The following is an 18,182-nucleotide window of genomic DNA, read 5'->3' as shown; positions in this document are numbered from 1 at the left end:
TGAGTTTGCATACCAATGCATGAATGACTGCCTGACACATAATATATTATTATATTTATGATTAACAGTCAAATGATTAATTAGTTAGAAACTAGTTGCTATGAATACATTTGCCATTTGTCATTGAGTCAGTGTTGCTGATGCAAAGTATAGATCCTTCGTTACCAAACACCTGGTAACTAAATTAGGACAACAATTCAGTGTAATGGTAAAAGGATTGATCAAATAGTCCAACTGATGGAAGGTTTGTGAAGAAATTTCATGCTCCCTTGTAAAAGTATTTTTTTTAAATACAAAAATACAGTAGTTTATTTTGATATATGGTGTGGCTGCTGTATTTTGTAGTTTATTTTGATACACTTAAAATTAAGGTATTTGGTATTTTATTTCAAAATACAATTTGATGTATCTTTGCCCAACCTTGCACATAATAATGTAAAAAAAAATACAAATAAATAACCACTTGAGCCTATACTCTACAACAACTTTACATCATTTTAGCAACTTGCACCTTATGCACTCATTGCAAACATGCTATTTTTATGACTGTACAACACACAGGGAACATTCAACAATGTAAGTCCCTCTAGTCTTGGGTAAGACATCCCATAGATTTGTATACATGTATAAACTATACAGACATATCTACGAGACAACCCCTCAGGGGAACACAAGTTAAAAAAACAGGGAGCAAAACAGATAGCAGATAAAAACATAATGAATAATACACCAAAACACATACGAATTTATTAACATTAAAATATGAGAGCTTACAAAAAAGTTGTTTGAAGTTGTCTGTAATCTACACACTAGATGGCAGTAAACTGTCCACGTGAGGTATCTCACACGAGAACGCGGACTGAAGAAGACGGTTCACCCTCAAGAGTTTTACTTCCGCTGTGCTTCTTCCTTTTCCTCTTGCCACAGTGTGAGAGATATAGGGGGACTCGGCCCTCCGACAAAATCCAAGTCCATCCACCTTTATAGGTGATTATATCCTGCGCCAAAATGACCGAGCAGATGACAGTAAGGGGGACCCTCAAGGGCCATAGTGGATGGGTGACCCAAATCGCCACCACACCCCAGTTTCCCGACATGATTCTGTCCGCGTCCCGGGGTAAGTGTCCTCAGGGCCGCGCTGGAGCCCAGCGAATATCACGAGCTCTTAAACTTAAACTGAATAATAAGTCCATTCAGCTGTAATGTATAAAACTGATATTTTTCACTATCGAGACCTCGTTTTTGGTTAAATAGATGTTTATAATGCAGCATTGATGAATGGTAGTAACCTGTGAACCTGTCTAGTGTGCGGGACACCTTCAGCTTTCAAAATTACAGTGCTAATGAATACAGAACTGTCAGCTAACCTTCTGTTGTCCACCTTGCAGACAAGACCATCATCATGTGGAAGCTGACCCGTGATGAGACCAGCTATGGCATCCCGCAGCGTGCTCTGAAGGGCCATTCCCACTTTGTGAGTGATGTTGTGATCTCGTCTGATGGTCAGTTCGCCCTGTCTGGCTCCTGGGATGGCACCCTGCGCCTGTGGGACCTGACAACGTGAGTATTTGGAGGGACAGGGCCGTCATTAAAAATCCGTTCCATTGGATTTGAAGTGGTGATGAAACTCAAATGCCGTCTGTTTCACTGTGATGATAAAGAGGCTGTTTCTGAACTTAGAGCTCTTAGAAGCCCAGTGAATGTGCTCGTGTATGTCGGGAGTTTTCAACCTGTTAGATGCCACAGACCCCCAAATATGGGTCAGATCATCCTAGATGCCAGATGGATAGATGACATCATCTTTGTGCGAGGGACCCCCATCTTAAGATTTAAGTGATATATATAGTGTCTTGTATAAAGGCCATGTCTATAATGTGAAAAATTAATATTATGAATGTCTAAATATTATTTAGGAGAACATTTTGTTCTATTACGTTTCCCCCCCGCTTATCATATAGCTTTATAGTATTTGTTGAAGGGCAAAGAACCACCAAAATGTAAATATTGTCTGTATAACCTGACTGTGTGAACATTTTTTGGTCTGCCCGATTTTTGTCATGAGACCACAATTAAAAATAAACTTTGAAAGACTTCCACAAGATGGATGCAGAAAAACTTTTACAAGTAAGCACGAGTAGTTATGTTTATACAAAATGTAGTCTTTAGAGTTTTGAAGTATGTGTATTTATCTTGTTTGTGATATAGCCTGTTATGGTGATAAACTTAAGTAATACCAACTTTATAGTCAGAATAATAATAAAGAAGGGAGTCGAATGAATTTGTCTGTTTTTCTCACTCAGTGGCACTACAACCCGCCGTTTTGTTGGACACACCAAGGATGTTCTGAGCGTGGCTTTCTCTGCTGACAACCGTCAGATCGTGTCTGGATCCAGAGACAAGACCATCAAGCTGTGGAACACCCTGGGAGTCTGCAAGTACACCATCCAGGTAGGCCTCTAGATGCTCTTTATAGGAGTTTAGTGCTCACTTTATGGAGAGGTTGTAAGTGGACGTAGTCTTTGACATAAACGGGGAAATTTCATCAGGGTTTTCCTTAGGGTCCTGGAAAATCATATTAGTCTTAAATTCAGTCTGATTCAATTTAAGGTCATTAAGTCTTCATAAATATGGAATAACAAATCTTGTCATTTTAAGAGGTTTTAAATGTGTGCACTGGAATATTGATATGGCCTAATGTGATTGTTAAAGTACAAAAGGTGCTTAAATGGAAGCGCTGCATGTTTCAAAGTAAAAAAAAAAAAAACATTTTTTTAAAAATATCATATCAGCAAAATCCAATATTGATTAACCACTAAGGAGGGTTATTAATGTTAACAAAAATAAAACGTAATTGTTGCTTGAAATAAACATTAACTGGAATACTTATTTTAATACATTCAAAATATTAATATAGTACTTCAATGACATAAAACTGCCTTTAACTATTGCTATTAACTCATATTATTTCTCAGTTTCAATGTGCATAAAGAATAAAAATAAACTTGGTTAGCATGTAAATGTGTGTCTGTTAAAGTGAAAGAATCTCAGATGCATTTTTCATTTGGAGGTTGTATTGGTTTGTACTGCATGTGCATGCTGTATTTAATTTGTGCATGTCATAAAGGCTTTAATATTAAAAATTCTACAGATACCCCGATGTTTAGGTTTATGATTAGTTTGTGCTGTTCTGAAACCGTTTATTCTGATTTGTCTTCAGGATGACAGCCACACTGAATGGGTGTCCTGTGTGCGTTTCTCTCCCAACAGCAGCAACCCCATCATTGTGTCCTGCGGGTGGGACAAAACGGTCAAGGTGAGACCTTTGTCTGTACCTTAACGTAAACTAGAATAGTCACTCTGTGTTTTTGTAATAACTTTACCCTGTGATTAAACAAATCCACATTCATATTATCTGAGCTCTTGGGCTCTGATGACAAGTCCTGCAATTATGATGGGTAACGGATTGAGACCAACAAAGTGAACAACTTAATCAGAGCAACTTGCATGGATTGACTGAATATTTGCTAATGCAGATAGTTTAAGTTGTGCGTTTGTTACAGGTATGGAATCTTGCTAACTGCAAGCTGAAGACCAACCACATTGGCCACACTGGATACCTGAACACAGTGACCGTGTCTCCTGATGGATCTCTGTGTGCCTCTGGTGGAAAGGTACTCGTGTCACTTTTTTTCTGGTTTTTACTAATGCAGTCAGTGAACAGGTTAGAGTTTTGAGATGACTGGGTAAAGATGATGAAACCTTAATGCCATCTGAATCCATGTGATTATAAAAGAGGCTGTTTCTGAACACAAAAAACACTGGTGAAAAAAAAACATTGAGAGTTTGCAGAATTCATTTTTAACTTCCCTATCTGTATTTACGGTTTGTTCTTATTACAGGATGGACAAGCCATGCTGTGGGACCTGAACGAGGGCAAGCACCTTTACACCCTGGACGGTGGTGACAACATCAACGCCCTTTGCTTCAGCCCCAACCGCTACTGGCTGTGTGCCGCCACTGGACCTAGCATCAAGATCTGGGTGAGTTTATGTACATGAACCCATCTCGTTCATATACACTCCATATGCAAGGTTTTTCAAATGCAAAGATATCCTTATTTTAACAATAACTGTTTATATTGGAGCACAGAAATCAGTGATGAAAGTTCAATGCCTTCTGTAACTCTATGATGATAAAGAGGCTGTTTCTGAGAACTGTTGGCCCGAGTGGGTATAATATCATATTGCTGTTGCAAAGCTGACGGTTTTCTCTCGACAGGATCTGGAGGGCAAGATCATTGTTGATGAGCTGAAGCAGGACATCATCACCACCAACAGCAAGGCTGAGCCGCCTCAGTGCACTTCTCTGGCCTGGTCTGCTGATGGACAGGTGGGTTTATTTACAGCAGCCCTTTCTGCCTGGAATGAGCTCCTGAAATATTCCTTGCATTTCATTAGTCTGCAAATTTGGCTGGATCAGCTGCTCCCGTTGATTATTCCCAATCACTTATAACATCTGAAACCTTATGGTGACAGTCCTGCAAATATGAGGGGGCATTATATATGATTTTAAATCAGTAGCAAGTGTTTCTAAAGCGATGCATGATTATAATTCCTGCCTCTTTTCTCATCACAGACTCTCTTTGCTGGCTACACTGACAACCTGATCAGAGTGTGGCAGGTGACCATTGGAACCAGATAGACGCCTTTTCTAATGTCTAAATAAAAAGTCTTTTAAAAAGTTACAGTTGACTTTGTGATTACTTCAATTTCTCTGCCTTTAAATAAAGTACAACAGAAATGCAACCTTGGTTTGAATAGCCGCTAGATGGCGCAACTGTGGATTTAATTTATTCGACTGTTGCCTAGCAACAAGGTCAACAAACCGAACTCAAGGTTGAGAACGCGGCATGAAGCCTGAATTAAATAAACTATTTTAATGTTGTAAGAAACCAATAATTGTACTTCCATTCTGGTAAAAACTTTTTACACTATAATTTGGGAAATGTTGCCTTGGCTGTTCAATCAACTTTAAATGTAATTGTGAAAGTCCAGTAACTGCAGAAAAACAGCGTAGCACTAGTTGTTTAAAAGTCATGGAGTGCGACAGTCCTCAAAAACCTCGTATCTTCGTGGAGAGAACGCTGGCTTTAATTAAACCTGATGCCATCCACAAAACTGATGAAATCGAGGACGTTATTCTTCAATCTGGCTTTACAGTTCTTCAGGTACGTATCGATCAGACACGTGACGTGGCACGGTGTTTTTTATTTTTAATCTAAAAGAAAAATTTTGCAAGACGCATAAGATGAATTATTTACATGCTGAATTGACACAATCCCTGATTCTGGTCATTTTGTAAGCACAAGACAGTCACGTGGTGTCTGATGCCATTAGGCTGATGAAATGTATTAAAACTACAGAAATCTATGCCATCACTTTTTCTATTTCCTCCCTTCTAGCCTGTACTAATCTGGACAGTGTTTAAAACATGGTAATGCTAGTGCTTTTCGTGTCATTGCCTCCATATGATAAATATTTTTGCTGTCATTTTTTCCATTTCCTCCCTTCTAACGCTAGTGCTTTTCGTGTCATTGCCTCCATATGAGCTAATAGTTCATATTTGTAGCCAGTGCTTTAGTTTAAGAATGAGATTTGCATCGTTCTCATTTTGTTTTTCTCATTTACCAGAAAAGAAGGCTTCAGCTGAGTCCAGAGCAATGCAGTGATTTCTACGCTGAGCATTATGGGAAGCTGCATTTTCCCCATCTGACTGCCTTCATGAGCTCCGGACCGGTTGTTGCTCTAGCACTGGCCCGACACCAGGCTATTGCCACCTGGAAAGCCATAATGGGACCAGTCAGCAGCATAAAAGCTAGAGAGACACATCCTGACTGGTAATGAGTGTCACTGAAAGAATCTTCTGTCTGTGCAGGTGGTTTAATAATAAAGTTATTAAGTTACTTCTTTTCAAGTATTGAAGGGAGAACTATCACAGTGCACCAATAACTGTGCCTTTTAAATTCCTGGCAAAATAAATAAGATGCTTTTGTTGCACTTCAGGATAATAACTTACAAAACCAGTGTTCATTGCAATGCCTAAATCAATCACATAGCTCATTTGTCATTGCAACAAAGCTATATTTATTATGCATGCTGTAATATATGTAGGCTGACAGTCATATTTCTTTCCTCTTTCGGGAAAATACACCTCTGGGCACACATGATCGCTGTGAATGCCACCATCAGTCTGAGAGCGAGGTTCGGCACGTGTGACCTGCGGAATGCGGTGCATGGCAGCGAATCCTTCTCTGCTGCTGAGAGGGAGATCAGGTTCATGTTTCCCAACTGTGAGTAAATCTAACCTTGTCCAGATGAGTTCAGTGAACAGGATATGAAAGCGTACTTTTGGTCTTTGTCATCTGTTCCAGCTGTGATTGAACCTATTCCTATGGGAGATGCTGCCAAAGATTACTTGAGCAGGTACGTCAGCCCAACACTTCTCACCGGACTGACAGAGCTGAGCAAGAAAAAGCCACTGGACCCTTTTGTAAGTGTATCTATTGATTAAAAGTATTTAAAAGTCATTCCGAAAGATTTGGAATTTCTTGAGGGCAAATAAATAATGACAGAATTGTAATTTTGAAAAAAAAATTTTTTAATTGTTCGACCAGTTTCCGGTCTTTTGAGACAGTTGTTCAAAGGAAATTCGACTGGATTTTGACTATTGGATCAAATCATGAAAATGGGTTTCTCAAAAAGAAAAAAAGGACTCTGAAATCAGATAAGATCACACTGTCTTGGTTTTGATCTTAATTGATTAATTAATTTGATCTTGATCTTTTTAGTAGAAATGGGATGCCAAAAAAAAAATTGTCCCCATAAATTAATCCCACAGCTGTCAATATATATATATATATATAATTTGATATATAAAAAATGGCCATTTAATGGATTTCATAATACAGTAGTCAACAATTGAGGTGGATCAAAAATGTTCATCAAAGTTGTCCTAAGACAATAGCACATTTAGGTTTTAGGACAACTTTGATGAAAGGTTTTGATCCACTTCAAATGTTGACTATTGTATATTGATATGCTATTTTTGTACTGTTATTTTTTATTTACAGACATGGCTTGCAGACTGGTTGATGAAGAATAACCCTAATAAGCCCAAAATATCTGATGGAACAGTAGTAGAGGAGGCAGCAGTGTGATCTTTTGTTTTTCTTTCCTCAAGCAAGAAGAATTTACCAACAAGAAGATACTGTATTGCTCCATTTTGGACGTTTTCTCTCATATCATTCGAACTGTTTTATAAAGTAAAGTTTTGCAATTTTGTCTTAGCCCTTTTTATTGTGCTATCTAAATGTGTTAATGTGTTAAGATAAAATTTCAAATTTACAGTATCCTAATCCTGTCACTAATTACTGTAACAGTAGAAATATTTAGCATTATTCAACATCAAATAAAATAATAAAAAACCTTTCTGGTAGTGATAAACAAATATTTGATTCACTAACAGTTTTGAAAGTGGAGAACTAAGTACATTAAGACGATTAACTGATCTAACAAAAAAAAAAACGTAAGAATGAAAATAATTAAAAGGCCTATTGCAAATGCATCTGTAACCTTCTTCCTGTTACTATTTTGACTAAACAGGAAAAAAATCCAAATTCAAACGCCTGTTTCTTGCGATATCTGCTTTATAGCTCCCTTCTAAAAAAAAAATACATACTTTTTTATTTTATTTAAAAGTGGTCAACGACACGTTTATAAACCAAACAAGAACAAAAAGCGATCTTCCCCCACTCGACACGAAGGTTCAGAAGAAGCGCGTTTGGGGGAGGGTTTCTGTGACGTGCAAGCGACACGTTTGTTTGGCTATTAGAATGATAGGCGTTCAAAGCCACCCAATCAAAGGCGCCCTTATTAAACTTCCTTTATCTTTCATCCAGTAATATAAAACCAACCGCTTGTCGGCGCAATAAGGAAGGGCCCACACCGCGGAAAGCATTCCACGAAGAGTTTTCACTTGCTGCTTTTACGGTAAAGTATTTACGTGTAAATTGTGAATTTGTTAGCCTTCGTGTACGTATTAGTTGCGTTAACACTTATATTAAATTATAGCTCAGTAACGCTGTGTATTTATGATGTAGGAGTACGATATGTTTACATTCTTGTTGCGTATGAGAATGCAAGCGCCGCTCTTCAAAATGGTGGTTGATATGCATTACATAAGGCGCTTCCTTTCGTAACCATTTCACATTCGCTGCAGTTTTAGGTTTTCACATTAAACTACCACCATGTCAGACGCCGAGCAGCAGTATATGGAAACCTCAGAAAACGGCCACGAGGACGATCTGAACGGAGCCGGGCAGTACGAGGAGGGCGACGGGGAGGCGCAGGCCGCGGCGCAGGGGGACGCCGGGGCCGAAGACACGGCCGGGGACGAGGAAGACCCGCAAAACGGCTCATCGGACGGGGGGCAAATTGATGCCAGCAAAGGAGAGGAAGATGCAGGGTACGTTAAAGGCATAATTGTGCTAAATGTTGGGACGTAAAATCCTTTGTTCCTTCCCGTCTTTGTTGGCGCCATGTGTCTTTGAAGGGGGATGGGCACAACGGTGAATTGAACACGGAGAGGGGTTTTAAAATGCACTATTGAGCCTCTTAATTGTGTCCTTAAGCGAACGTTTTTGTATTTGTGTGTGCTTCATTAATATATCTGTGGTGTGTTGGAGTTATTTCAGTTTATTAGTAGAACGTGGAGGTTTTAAATGCAAGAAATGGGGACATTTATGAAATCTGTGCTACCACGCCCCCTCCTGGTCTCACTCTGGATCTTCTGCTTCGTTTCCTCAGGAAAATGTTCGTTGGAGGGCTCAGCTGGGACACTAGTAAAAAGGATCTTAAAGATTACTTCTCTAAATTTGGAGAGGTGACGGACTGCACCATCAAAATGGACCCCAACACCGGGCGATCAAGGGGATTTGGGTTTATTCTTTTTAAAGAGCCAGCCAGTGTAGACAAGGTAAGTTTTAGTGCTTATAAAAAGCCAGAAGTCTTGTGTTTCTCCGATGGTAAGCTAAATCGTCGGTTCTCTTTGCACAGGTTTTAGCACAAAAAGAGCACAGACTGGATGGACGACAGATCGACCCCAAGAAGGCAATGGCCATGAAGAAAGAGCCCGTTAAGAAGATCTTTGTCGGCGGGCTGAACCCCGAAACTACAGAAGAGAGGATCCGCGAGTATTTTGGTGCCTTTGGCGAGGTACTGAATAATTCCTTATAGATTTTTAAATTTTTTTTTTTTTCAATTGTTTTAAGCAGGCTTAACAAATCTTGGAAAAAATGCATTGGCTTGTTTGTGTAATTATAATGTAATTACTGTATGTTGGCCATGTAAAGTTTCTAGTTTGATCTTTGCACATTTTCTGTGCATAGTTTTTGTTTTTTCTGGCTTTTATTGTTAATAGATGTTTGTAGGTTTGGCCATTTATTTATTTTTTTGTACACACTTCTTAACATGATGATTTTTGCCACTGCAGATTGAGACTATTGAACTTCCAATGGATCCAAAGACAAATAAGAGGAGAGGGTTTGTCTTCATTACCTTCAAGGAAGAAGAGCCTGTCAAGAAAGTTGTAGAAAAGAAATATCACAACGTCAGTGGAACCAAGGACACAACTGGAAAAGAAGGCCTTGTGAGTGTTACCAGTGTGAAGTTTAGCTTGAATTCACTGATAGGTGTGACAAATATTCTACTGTTATGATTTCAAGCACTCATTTTATTATTTTCTTTTTTTTTCCCAGTGCGAGATTAAGATTGCACAGCCAAAAGAAGTGTACCAGCAGCAGCAGTATGGAGGTCGTTTTGGAGGAAGAGGAAGGGGGCGTGGAGGTTAGTACCGCTGCATGCTTCGCTCCTGTTGGACTCTCACCCGCCACTCAAACTGTCGGCTGCATTAGTCTGTGCAGAGTTTACATAGATGATGACTGCACGCTCATGTACAGAGATATGTGTTAGAAAAACAACTGAGTCACCCTTGTGTGTCTGTATGTATTGAAAGGTGTTGAGTCAACTGAGGCAACTCACTTATTTATATAGAGCTTCATACCTTGCAAATTGTTTCAAAACCACTTAATGGTAATAAACAAGAAGATAATCAATGCTGGGAACTTCAAATATGATGAAAACAAAATTCAGCTCTAAAAAGACCGTATTCAGTTAGCCAAGACAGTTCAGTGACTGTAAAGTTACTGCAGTTATGGAACAAGTTCTGTTCTGCTATAAGTAGCTCTACAGCAGATTGTGTTTATGACTGAGGCTGGTTTAAACATACTGATGAATCTGAGTTTCTGATAACTTCATTGAATTTGAAATTTGTAATAAGTCTTGTCAGAATTTTTTATTGCTCTCATGCAGGTATTTTACTCTAATTCCTCTTGCGTACAAGTCTTCAGATGTAATCTTATCTTAAAAGCTTTAGTTGATCTCAGATCTGATTCATCTAAATCCGTTCTAATGCCCCACAAAGCTTGAGTAGAGACCAGTCGCTTTATGGTTTTACTGGTTGCTTACAGATATCAGCACATTACTGTGCCGTGATGTTTAAAAATGGTTTGGTTTGGTTTTATAGGCCAGGGTCAGAACTGGAATCAGGGCTACAATAACTACTGGAATCAAGGCTACGGGAACCAAGGTTATGGGTACGGCGGCCAGCAAGGTTATGGTGGATACGGAGGCTACGGCAACTATGATTACTCGGGTGGATACTATGGCTACGGCGGCGGATATGACTACAGTAAGCACTGATTGCCCTTGGGGTTTCCCCCCTGCCCCCGTCAGGTTCTTGTGAATGCAAGGGACTCAAGTTCCTTTCTCTGCTCTTCTCTTACCCCCCTAGACCAGGGCAATACAAGCTATGGAAAAACTCCAAGACGTGGGGCTCACCAGGGTAGCTACAAGCCATACTGATCATGTGTAGTGCAGGTATGAATTTTAATTTTTTTACCCACCACTCGTGGTAAGGTTAATTTGGTTGTGTTGCTCCATTACCAATTCATCTCCATTTATCAAGCCCGACTATAAGGCAGACAGAGTGATCCAGTTGGGGGTGGGTTTTTGTGGTCCAGTAGGGTTGTAGCAGTAGATCATGATAGGCCCCCCCATCTCTTCACCTCATTTATTTTCAAATGTTAACAGTTTACATGGATTCACTCGGCTAAATCTCTGTGTTTTCTCTGTTTAAAGGTCGTAAAGCTACCGAGCAGGAGCCAGCGGTCTGGTCACAGTGAACATTGGGGTCTTTTACTTTTGGAAGTTGGCGGAATCTGGACTTCTGCTTCATTTTGTACAGAAAACATAAGGAATTGGGGGGCGCAAATGTCACTTCTCACATTTGTTTTATATTTTTTTTTTTTTTTCGTTGTGTCCTTTTTACATTTCCAGAGATGGAAGTGTTATTTTTTTACTGTACTTTTTGGTACCTTTTTGAATCTAATGTTATTGTGAGGTTGTATTTTACATCATGGCTGTGTCTACCACATCTAGGCTCAGAGTTTTCAAAATAAGCAGTTTGTTAATTTTTCTTTAGTGCTTCTAGATTCTTTTTTTTTTCCCGTCACCTGTGCTCTGTGTTGCAAAGTTGCATGGCTTCAAGGTGAGATAAAAAGGGATTTCCTTCCGATTGTAAGCTTGTCCATTGAAATCTGTTAGTGGCCAGTCTTGGTGACTACCCTTTATTTTTTATTTTTTTTTCCCCCTCTCTACTGCTTTTAGGGAGATTTCCTCCCGTCTTGTTAGATATTTAAGAGTGGCTTTAATAGTGATTCAACTATACCTCAAAACATACACAGGTATCTGTAACAAGATTCTTTCTCGAAACACTGGATACACATTCCTCCAGTGTCTTGGACAAATGTCAAGAAATAAACTTGATTTTTAAGATGTTTATTGTCTAAGTCTTTTGCTTTCAATTTTCATAATTGTCTTTCTGAACCAACAAACCCTAGTTTGACTATTAGTCACTATTTGACTAGAATTTAGAATGACTAAAAGACGTGCTGGAAAGATTGAACATTATTATTGTACAAATCGAAAGTGAAAACTAGGTTGTGAGGTTAGGTGTGTACAGTTAGGATTATTTTATAGAGGCAGCTGGAGGTATAAAAGAATAGGCCACAGGTTAAACTAGGCCAGTTTGTGTCTAAAGCTGATGGTAATAATTTGTTTTGAAACACAGCTTAGATGGATATGCATGAATAAAGCATCTTGTTCCAAACTTATTATATAAAGAGAAAAGTTACGACAGCACATGCATCTGCATCTTTCACTTCTGCTTTAAGAACTTAATTCCATTTAACGCAACGGCAGACTTTTGACAGTTGTCATTTCTAAATGTTTTTCCCTTGAGATGATATGCAGTGGATTTGGAGTGAGTTTTAAGTGGCATGAGCATCTACCAGCAGAGGCCATGCCAACCAGCTTAACCTATAGATACTGTATATAGAGCACACACTACTGTTTAACCTTTTTTTTTTTTTTTTTTAAGTAGAACAATTGGTGACAGACACATAATGACATGTATATTTCATTAAATGCTGTATTGCCTTTTCCACAAAAGTAAGTAGCACATAATGTCTCATTTAATTTTTACAGAACCACAACTTAAAATTTAAGCTCACAAATTTTGGTGCCTTGCAAACTCAGACAATTCCTTCTGTAAATCTAGTGTACAGAAGTCACATGCCTTCAGCAGTAGAGGGAAGTTCCCATGGTTTTTGTAGCGGTGTTATGCAAATTTTGAAATGCATTTTCCAAATAAACTTTAACAAATCAAATGATAACTATTTGTTTTTCTCATTTTTTTATTTCATTCAAAATAATAAAACCTGAGGAAATCCAGGCAAATGAAACACCAGGAAAACCCTGAGGGCACACAATGGTGTACATTTATGTTCTGATGTGCTATTTCAGGTGAAACACCAAACTTATGCAATAGACAGTCATTTGGCATATAATCCATCTTCACCATTAAACAATCAACAATGTCTGCAGAGATATAAAGCTCAGAAATGAGAGATTTTGCCATGGTTTTGCCCAGCTCCCACATGATGCTGCATTTTCTTAAAATAATAAAAATAAAAAGTAGAAAGTACCATATGTACATTAAAGAACATTAAAACACTGCCACTTGTCAAAGAATCGTGTTTTTTTCTTCTTTTGGTAAACACCTAACAAATACTTTTAAACAAAAGAATAAGATACCCTTTGGGTGTTTAGCTCATTAAAAAGCCCTGTAATCTGGTGAATATGTAATGTCCGCTGATCGTGGGGTAAGCAGCAACATCCCGACAGATATAATAGAATGCTCCACAGGAGGTAGATGAAAGACTCAAATGTCCATTTCAAACTGGTTGTCATCAGCTAAAAGAAAAGAAAAAAAAAAAGAGATTGATTAGAGTTTCTTTGAGATATTCTATGGAAGCCCGTTCCCACAACAAAAAAACAATTGTGACTATCTCACAATTTTCTTTCAATTCTGACTTTGTCTGAATTTGGAGGTTCAATCTTGCAATTGTTTGACGTTTATTTCACAATTATAACTTTTTCCTTGCAATAGATAGTTTATATCTTGTAAACTCAGAATTCAGAGAAAAGCATCTCACAATTCTGTTTTTTTTTTATGTAATTGCAACTTTTTTTTCTTGCAGCTCAAACTTTTACCTAGCAATTTTGAGTTTGTCTTGGAATTCTGACTTTATATCTCTATTTTAATTCTGAGTTTATATATCGCAATTCTGAAACTGGGACTTCTATCTCACAATGGCTTTTCCTTGTAATTGTGAGTTTATATCCTGTGACTCTGGCTTTATTTCTCTGAATTCCTAGATTACATCTTGCTAAAAATGTAATTGCAACTTCTCATAATTAATTTTTTTTTCCCCTCAGTTTCAAGTTTATATCACAGTTCTGAGTCTCGCAATTCTGAAAAAAATAAAAAAAATAAATCAGTTGTGAAATATAAACTCAGAATTGCAAAACAAAAAAAGACCAGACAGGATACACAAAAATAATTTGTTTCAGGAGAAACCTGAGGGCTTAAAGTTTCCTGGAAATTTTACTGCAGAACAGGTTTTCCTTTTTTTTTTTCTGGAACAGACAGCAATTTTACCTGCCAGATCCTTCTCCTCCTCCGTCTCCTCTTTGAGTTTCTGCAGTTTGGACACTGGATGGTGTGAAGGAACGGTCACTCCAGGAATCTGGGGCAAACAACAGGGTGGGGTCCGAGCAATGGGAGAGTTCCTGCAGTCCAGGAGGAACTTTCTGTCATAAATGATCCGAGTTCCTGGAGGAGGGATAGAACGTATATTACAGCGACCAATCAGACAGCTAAAAAAACATTTACATTCTAGGCTGCAGGGTACAACGTGCAAGAAAGATAAAAAACAACAACTTAGGATTCCAGCCATATGTTTTAGCACTCAAAAAACAGACAATAAAATGTGACTGAAGAGGATTTCTTAAACAGAAATTCTAATCTACAAAACAAAAGAAAGATAGCAAGGAACTTGATGTGCCACTCAACACGTCCACGCTATCAGACTGTAAACAAAGACTGAAATGTTTGAGATTTTGCATGTGAAAAGAAGCACTCAAGCTCCCACAATGAAAAACGGGGTGAACTGAATTGCAGGACTCAGCACCTCCCATTTTAGTTCTAGGAAATTTGAGCACATCTGCACGTGAGCAAGCAGAGCCGAGACATGAGGGCACCACGATGTAGCAGATGAACATGTTGTGAAAAAAACTTGTGGAGCTTAACTAGCCCCGGTTAGGTTTGTTCTGACTGCTATCATGTGCTAAACGTAGTTCCATCTCTGTTGTAGCTGAAGCTATACTGTACCCAACAGTCCTACCAGTGGCTGAAAAACATGTTATGCAATCTTTTGCCATTTAGTTCAGTGTGTTCTGGACAAAAGAGGGCTGAGAGAGGGGGAGGGGGAGGGTGTGGACGGAGCTGGTGACAGGGGTTGGACGAACAGTGGTCTCAACTGTGAGTTGCTCTGCTCAGAGGAATGCAGAGAGACCAACCCAACGGTTTCAGCAGGACTTTGTTCAGCATGTTTTGCTTCCTGATTGCTCTTCAGCTTTATAGAATTCAAGATAGTGGAAGTTTTTAAATTGCAAGACAATTAAATAAAGCACAAGTGTGCAATTTTTGCAAACGGTGACATTGTGGTTATTTAAAGAAACAGTACAACTACCCCCACCCCCCAAATATATTTTGTTATAAAAAAGAGAAACCTATTATTGGATTATTATTATTGTTTAATTTTCATTTTGGGAGTGATTGTGACATTATGTTCATGACATTTAAGCACAACTCTTACAAATTTGTATTTATTTAATACAACTTTAACATTTTTACAACTTTTTTTTTTAAGTATTTGTTATATATAGGCCTGGTTTCACAGACGGGGCTTAAACTAAACCAGGATTAGGCCATAGTTCAATTAGAACATTTAAGTATTTTTTTTTTATAAATGTGCCTTATAAAAAACATTGCTTGTGTACATCTAGAGACAAAACAACTGATATATTTTAAGATCACTAAGTGCAAGTTTCTTTCAGTTGAAACAGCTCAGACTTAGTCTGGGACTATAGGCTTAAGCCTTGTTTGTGAAACCAGGGGATATTATGTATGAATTATTTGTTATGTATATTATGTATTAACACAATGCCAAACATCTTAAATGGACCATTAAGCATTTTATTTGTTTCTGTATTTTGTTTGTATAAGGTTTACTGAGATTAACTGTTTTAGGGATTTACTCTCTCTCTCATATATATATATATATGTACATGCCTCTGATCTGATATTTTGCTTCCACCCTGAGGGAACCATCCATGATACAGTGGCCCCAATGAACCCATTTTCCCGAGCACATAGAGTTCTGTTATTCCTGAAATCCACAGCAGCTGTGAAGGAGGAGGGGTGTTTCTAAGAATTGCCTCCTCCTCCTTTGCATGTGTTACAGTTACAGCCACATGCCAAAGATATTCTAGTGAGGGACAAAGGAGATTGAGAAACATGTGGGGTGGAGGGTCCTGCCCATTAAGAAAAGGGGTCAAGCATTTGTTTTTCACAAGATTAGATTAACTCAGTGCCTAGTATCATATGGGACATGCAAGTCGCAAATCAGATAACCAGACATTGTAACACAACAAGCACGGCAGTTGTGCTATCTTGCTACAGACGGTCTGCCTTAAATGATTAACTTGTTGTTCAAAACAAACGTTTGTGTAGCAACAGGAATGCACACTACATCTCAGATCATTACAATCTATTAAAACGAACAGAGGTTTTAGTTTTAATGTACTTTATTAAAATGCATGCCCATACTCTGGCTTAATGCATAAATGCATGCATAATAAATAATTAAATAAATAATAGTGTCTTATTGCAAGTCAACCAATATAGCAAGGTTAAAAAGTATTGCAACAGACTTTCATATCACTTAAAATAGTTGAGATTGTGCAGCTCAACACATGGTGAGTGGTGCGTTGTAACACCATTAGTTCAACCAGTTTGAAATGAGATTCAGTGGTTAAAAATCACAATCATCCTCATGCAAAAATATAAAAGATTTACAGGACAAAAATAATGCTTAAGGGGAATTTTTTTTTATTATTATTTAATTTGTAATCATCTTAACATCTGCTTGCTCTGTTGCTTAATTTGGATGTACACAATATCTATCTATCTATCTATCTATCTATCTATCTATCTATTTTTTAATGTGTAAAGTAGGGGATGGCAACGTGTCTCTCCAACAATTTTACACACACTGCTGAAAGGAAACCCAGCCTAAACTAGACCAAGATGGTTTGTTGGTCTCGGCTGGACAACATGGTGTTAGCTGGTTTAAGTTGGTCTCACAAACTCACAAGTGCACAAAACTCACCTAAAACCAACAAACATATGATACTGGGAGAGCCGAGAGCAAAGAAGAATCTTTTATATCCCTGTAAATACATGTACACTAACTGTACAGGCACTAAGCCCAGTCTTACCCCCTGGTGTGGTGGAGAAGAGTGTTCCTCCAGGGGTCTGACTGTAGCAGTCTGGGAGCTGGGACCAGTCTTTGAGGTGCAGGACACGCGTGGGAATGGGGCAGCTCTTGCTCTGCTGCGTGTTGGCGGACATCGTGGCTGAAACGCGCTGTATGTAAGGGCTCTGAACACTCGTCTATATGAAGTGTTTGGTTAGGAAGAAACTTAGCTCAAAGTTTCAACAACATAAAAACGGCGAAGATATTTTTAGCGTGCTGCAGACAGCGCTGGTCTCGTGGTGCTCGCTGAGAGAAGCTGTCTGTCCGCGGTGGTGGAGCTGCTGAGGGCTGGGTGCGGGGTATTTAACAGCAGCTCAGACTACGTGACTCGCATCATGTGATAAACGACACTCGAGCAACAACAAAAACAGGCGGCGTAACATGCAGGGTTGCCAGATCTTTCAGGGAAGTTGATTCGTTTTTTAAAAAACTCCTGCCAAGGATTTATATTTCCACGACAAAAATATATGTATCTATGGAAGTAATAAATAAATAAATAAACAAATACTTCGTTAGTTATAATAATAATTATGACATTAAACATATATGAGATAAAAAGGTATAAGATAAAAATAGAAATTATGAGATACTGGGTAAAATATATGAAATATTAATATTAGTCATAAATAAAAAGGTGCGATTAAAAGATGCTATGTCATAATTTCGACTTTTTGAGTCATAATTCTAAATTACCAAAGCATTGTTTATTTATTTATTTGTTTGTTTGTCAACAAACAAACAAACTTCCAGAATTATAGGATAGCCTACGACATTTAAATAAAAAACCTGTTTCAACAAATGGTTATCAAAGGTTAACATTAATGAAAATTATGTTTGCCAACCCCAGGGGGTCAAGTTAATTTTATATGAGCTGTTTATTATTATTACTATCATTATAACTATTATTATTATTGTTGTGTGCTAATGATATTTGGAACATGTCTAAACCACTGATCTATAATATAGATCAGTGGTCTAAACTCTAAACACAGTTTTAAACCCAGTTGAAAAACAATTAACATTAATAATAGGGTTGTAAATGCAGCCTTTATATTAGGCTATA

The 18,182-nt window shown here is 38.2% G+C and overlaps 4 protein-coding genes across 5 annotated transcripts; 3 read left to right on the top strand and 1 right to left on the bottom strand.

Moving 5' to 3' along the window:
* Positions 1-835: 835 nt before the first annotated feature.
* On the top strand, positions 836-4,744 carry LOC109102716 (guanine nucleotide-binding protein subunit beta-2-like 1). Its single transcript, XM_042738062.1, has 8 exons — positions 836-1,117; positions 1,389-1,560; positions 2,301-2,448; positions 3,218-3,313; positions 3,561-3,671; positions 3,900-4,040; positions 4,279-4,389; positions 4,636-4,744. The coding sequence occupies exons 1-8, from the start codon at positions 1,009-1,011 to the stop codon at positions 4,699-4,701; spliced, it is 954 nt and encodes a 317-aa protein (XP_042593996.1). The 5' UTR covers positions 836-1,008; the 3' UTR covers positions 4,702-4,744.
* Positions 4,745-4,750: 6 nt separating this feature from the next.
* Positions 4,751-7,345, top strand: LOC109102224 (nucleoside diphosphate kinase homolog 5-like). The gene is made up of 5 exons (XM_042738063.1): positions 4,751-5,227; positions 5,691-5,896; positions 6,249-6,349; positions 6,431-6,549; positions 7,130-7,345. The coding sequence occupies exons 1-5, from the start codon at positions 5,096-5,098 to the stop codon at positions 7,214-7,216; spliced, it is 645 nt and encodes a 214-aa protein (XP_042593997.1). The 5' UTR covers positions 4,751-5,095; the 3' UTR covers positions 7,217-7,345.
* Positions 7,346-7,887: 542 nt separating this feature from the next.
* LOC109102209 (heterogeneous nuclear ribonucleoprotein A/B-like) lies at positions 7,888-11,951 on the top strand. Of its 2 annotated transcripts, XM_042738059.1 has the most exons (9): positions 7,888-8,048; positions 8,278-8,523; positions 8,865-9,033; positions 9,114-9,272; positions 9,550-9,705; positions 9,815-9,902; positions 10,642-10,806; positions 10,909-10,994; positions 11,256-11,951. In XM_042738059.1, the coding sequence occupies exons 2-8, from the start codon at positions 8,306-8,308 to the stop codon at positions 10,977-10,979; spliced, it is 1,026 nt and encodes a 341-aa protein (XP_042593993.1). In that variant the 5' UTR covers positions 7,888-8,048; positions 8,278-8,305; the 3' UTR covers positions 10,980-10,994; positions 11,256-11,951. The 2 variants fall into 2 exon arrangements, with proteins under 2 accessions (XP_042593993.1, XP_042593994.1); XM_042738060.1 differs by lacking the exon at positions 10,909-10,994.
* Positions 11,952-12,853: 902 nt separating this feature from the next.
* Positions 12,854-17,415, bottom strand: eif4ebp3l (eukaryotic translation initiation factor 4E binding protein 3, like). The gene is made up of 3 exons (XM_042738064.1): positions 17,082-17,415; positions 14,179-14,352; positions 12,854-13,430 (listed from the first exon to the last, which is right to left on the bottom strand). The coding sequence occupies exons 1-3, from the start codon at positions 17,212-17,214 to the stop codon at positions 13,399-13,401; spliced, it is 339 nt and encodes a 112-aa protein (XP_042593998.1). The 5' UTR covers positions 17,215-17,415; the 3' UTR covers positions 12,854-13,398.
* Between the last annotated feature and the right edge of the window lie 767 nt (positions 17,416-18,182).

Source organism: Cyprinus carpio, chromosome B14 (assembly GCF_018340385.1).
Source record: "Cyprinus carpio isolate SPL01 chromosome B14, ASM1834038v1, whole genome shotgun sequence".
NCBI classification, from domain to species: domain Eukaryota; kingdom Metazoa; phylum Chordata; class Actinopteri; order Cypriniformes; family Cyprinidae; genus Cyprinus; species Cyprinus carpio.
Note: the sequence above shows the minus strand (reverse complement) of the source record. Positions and strands in the feature narration are given on the sequence as shown.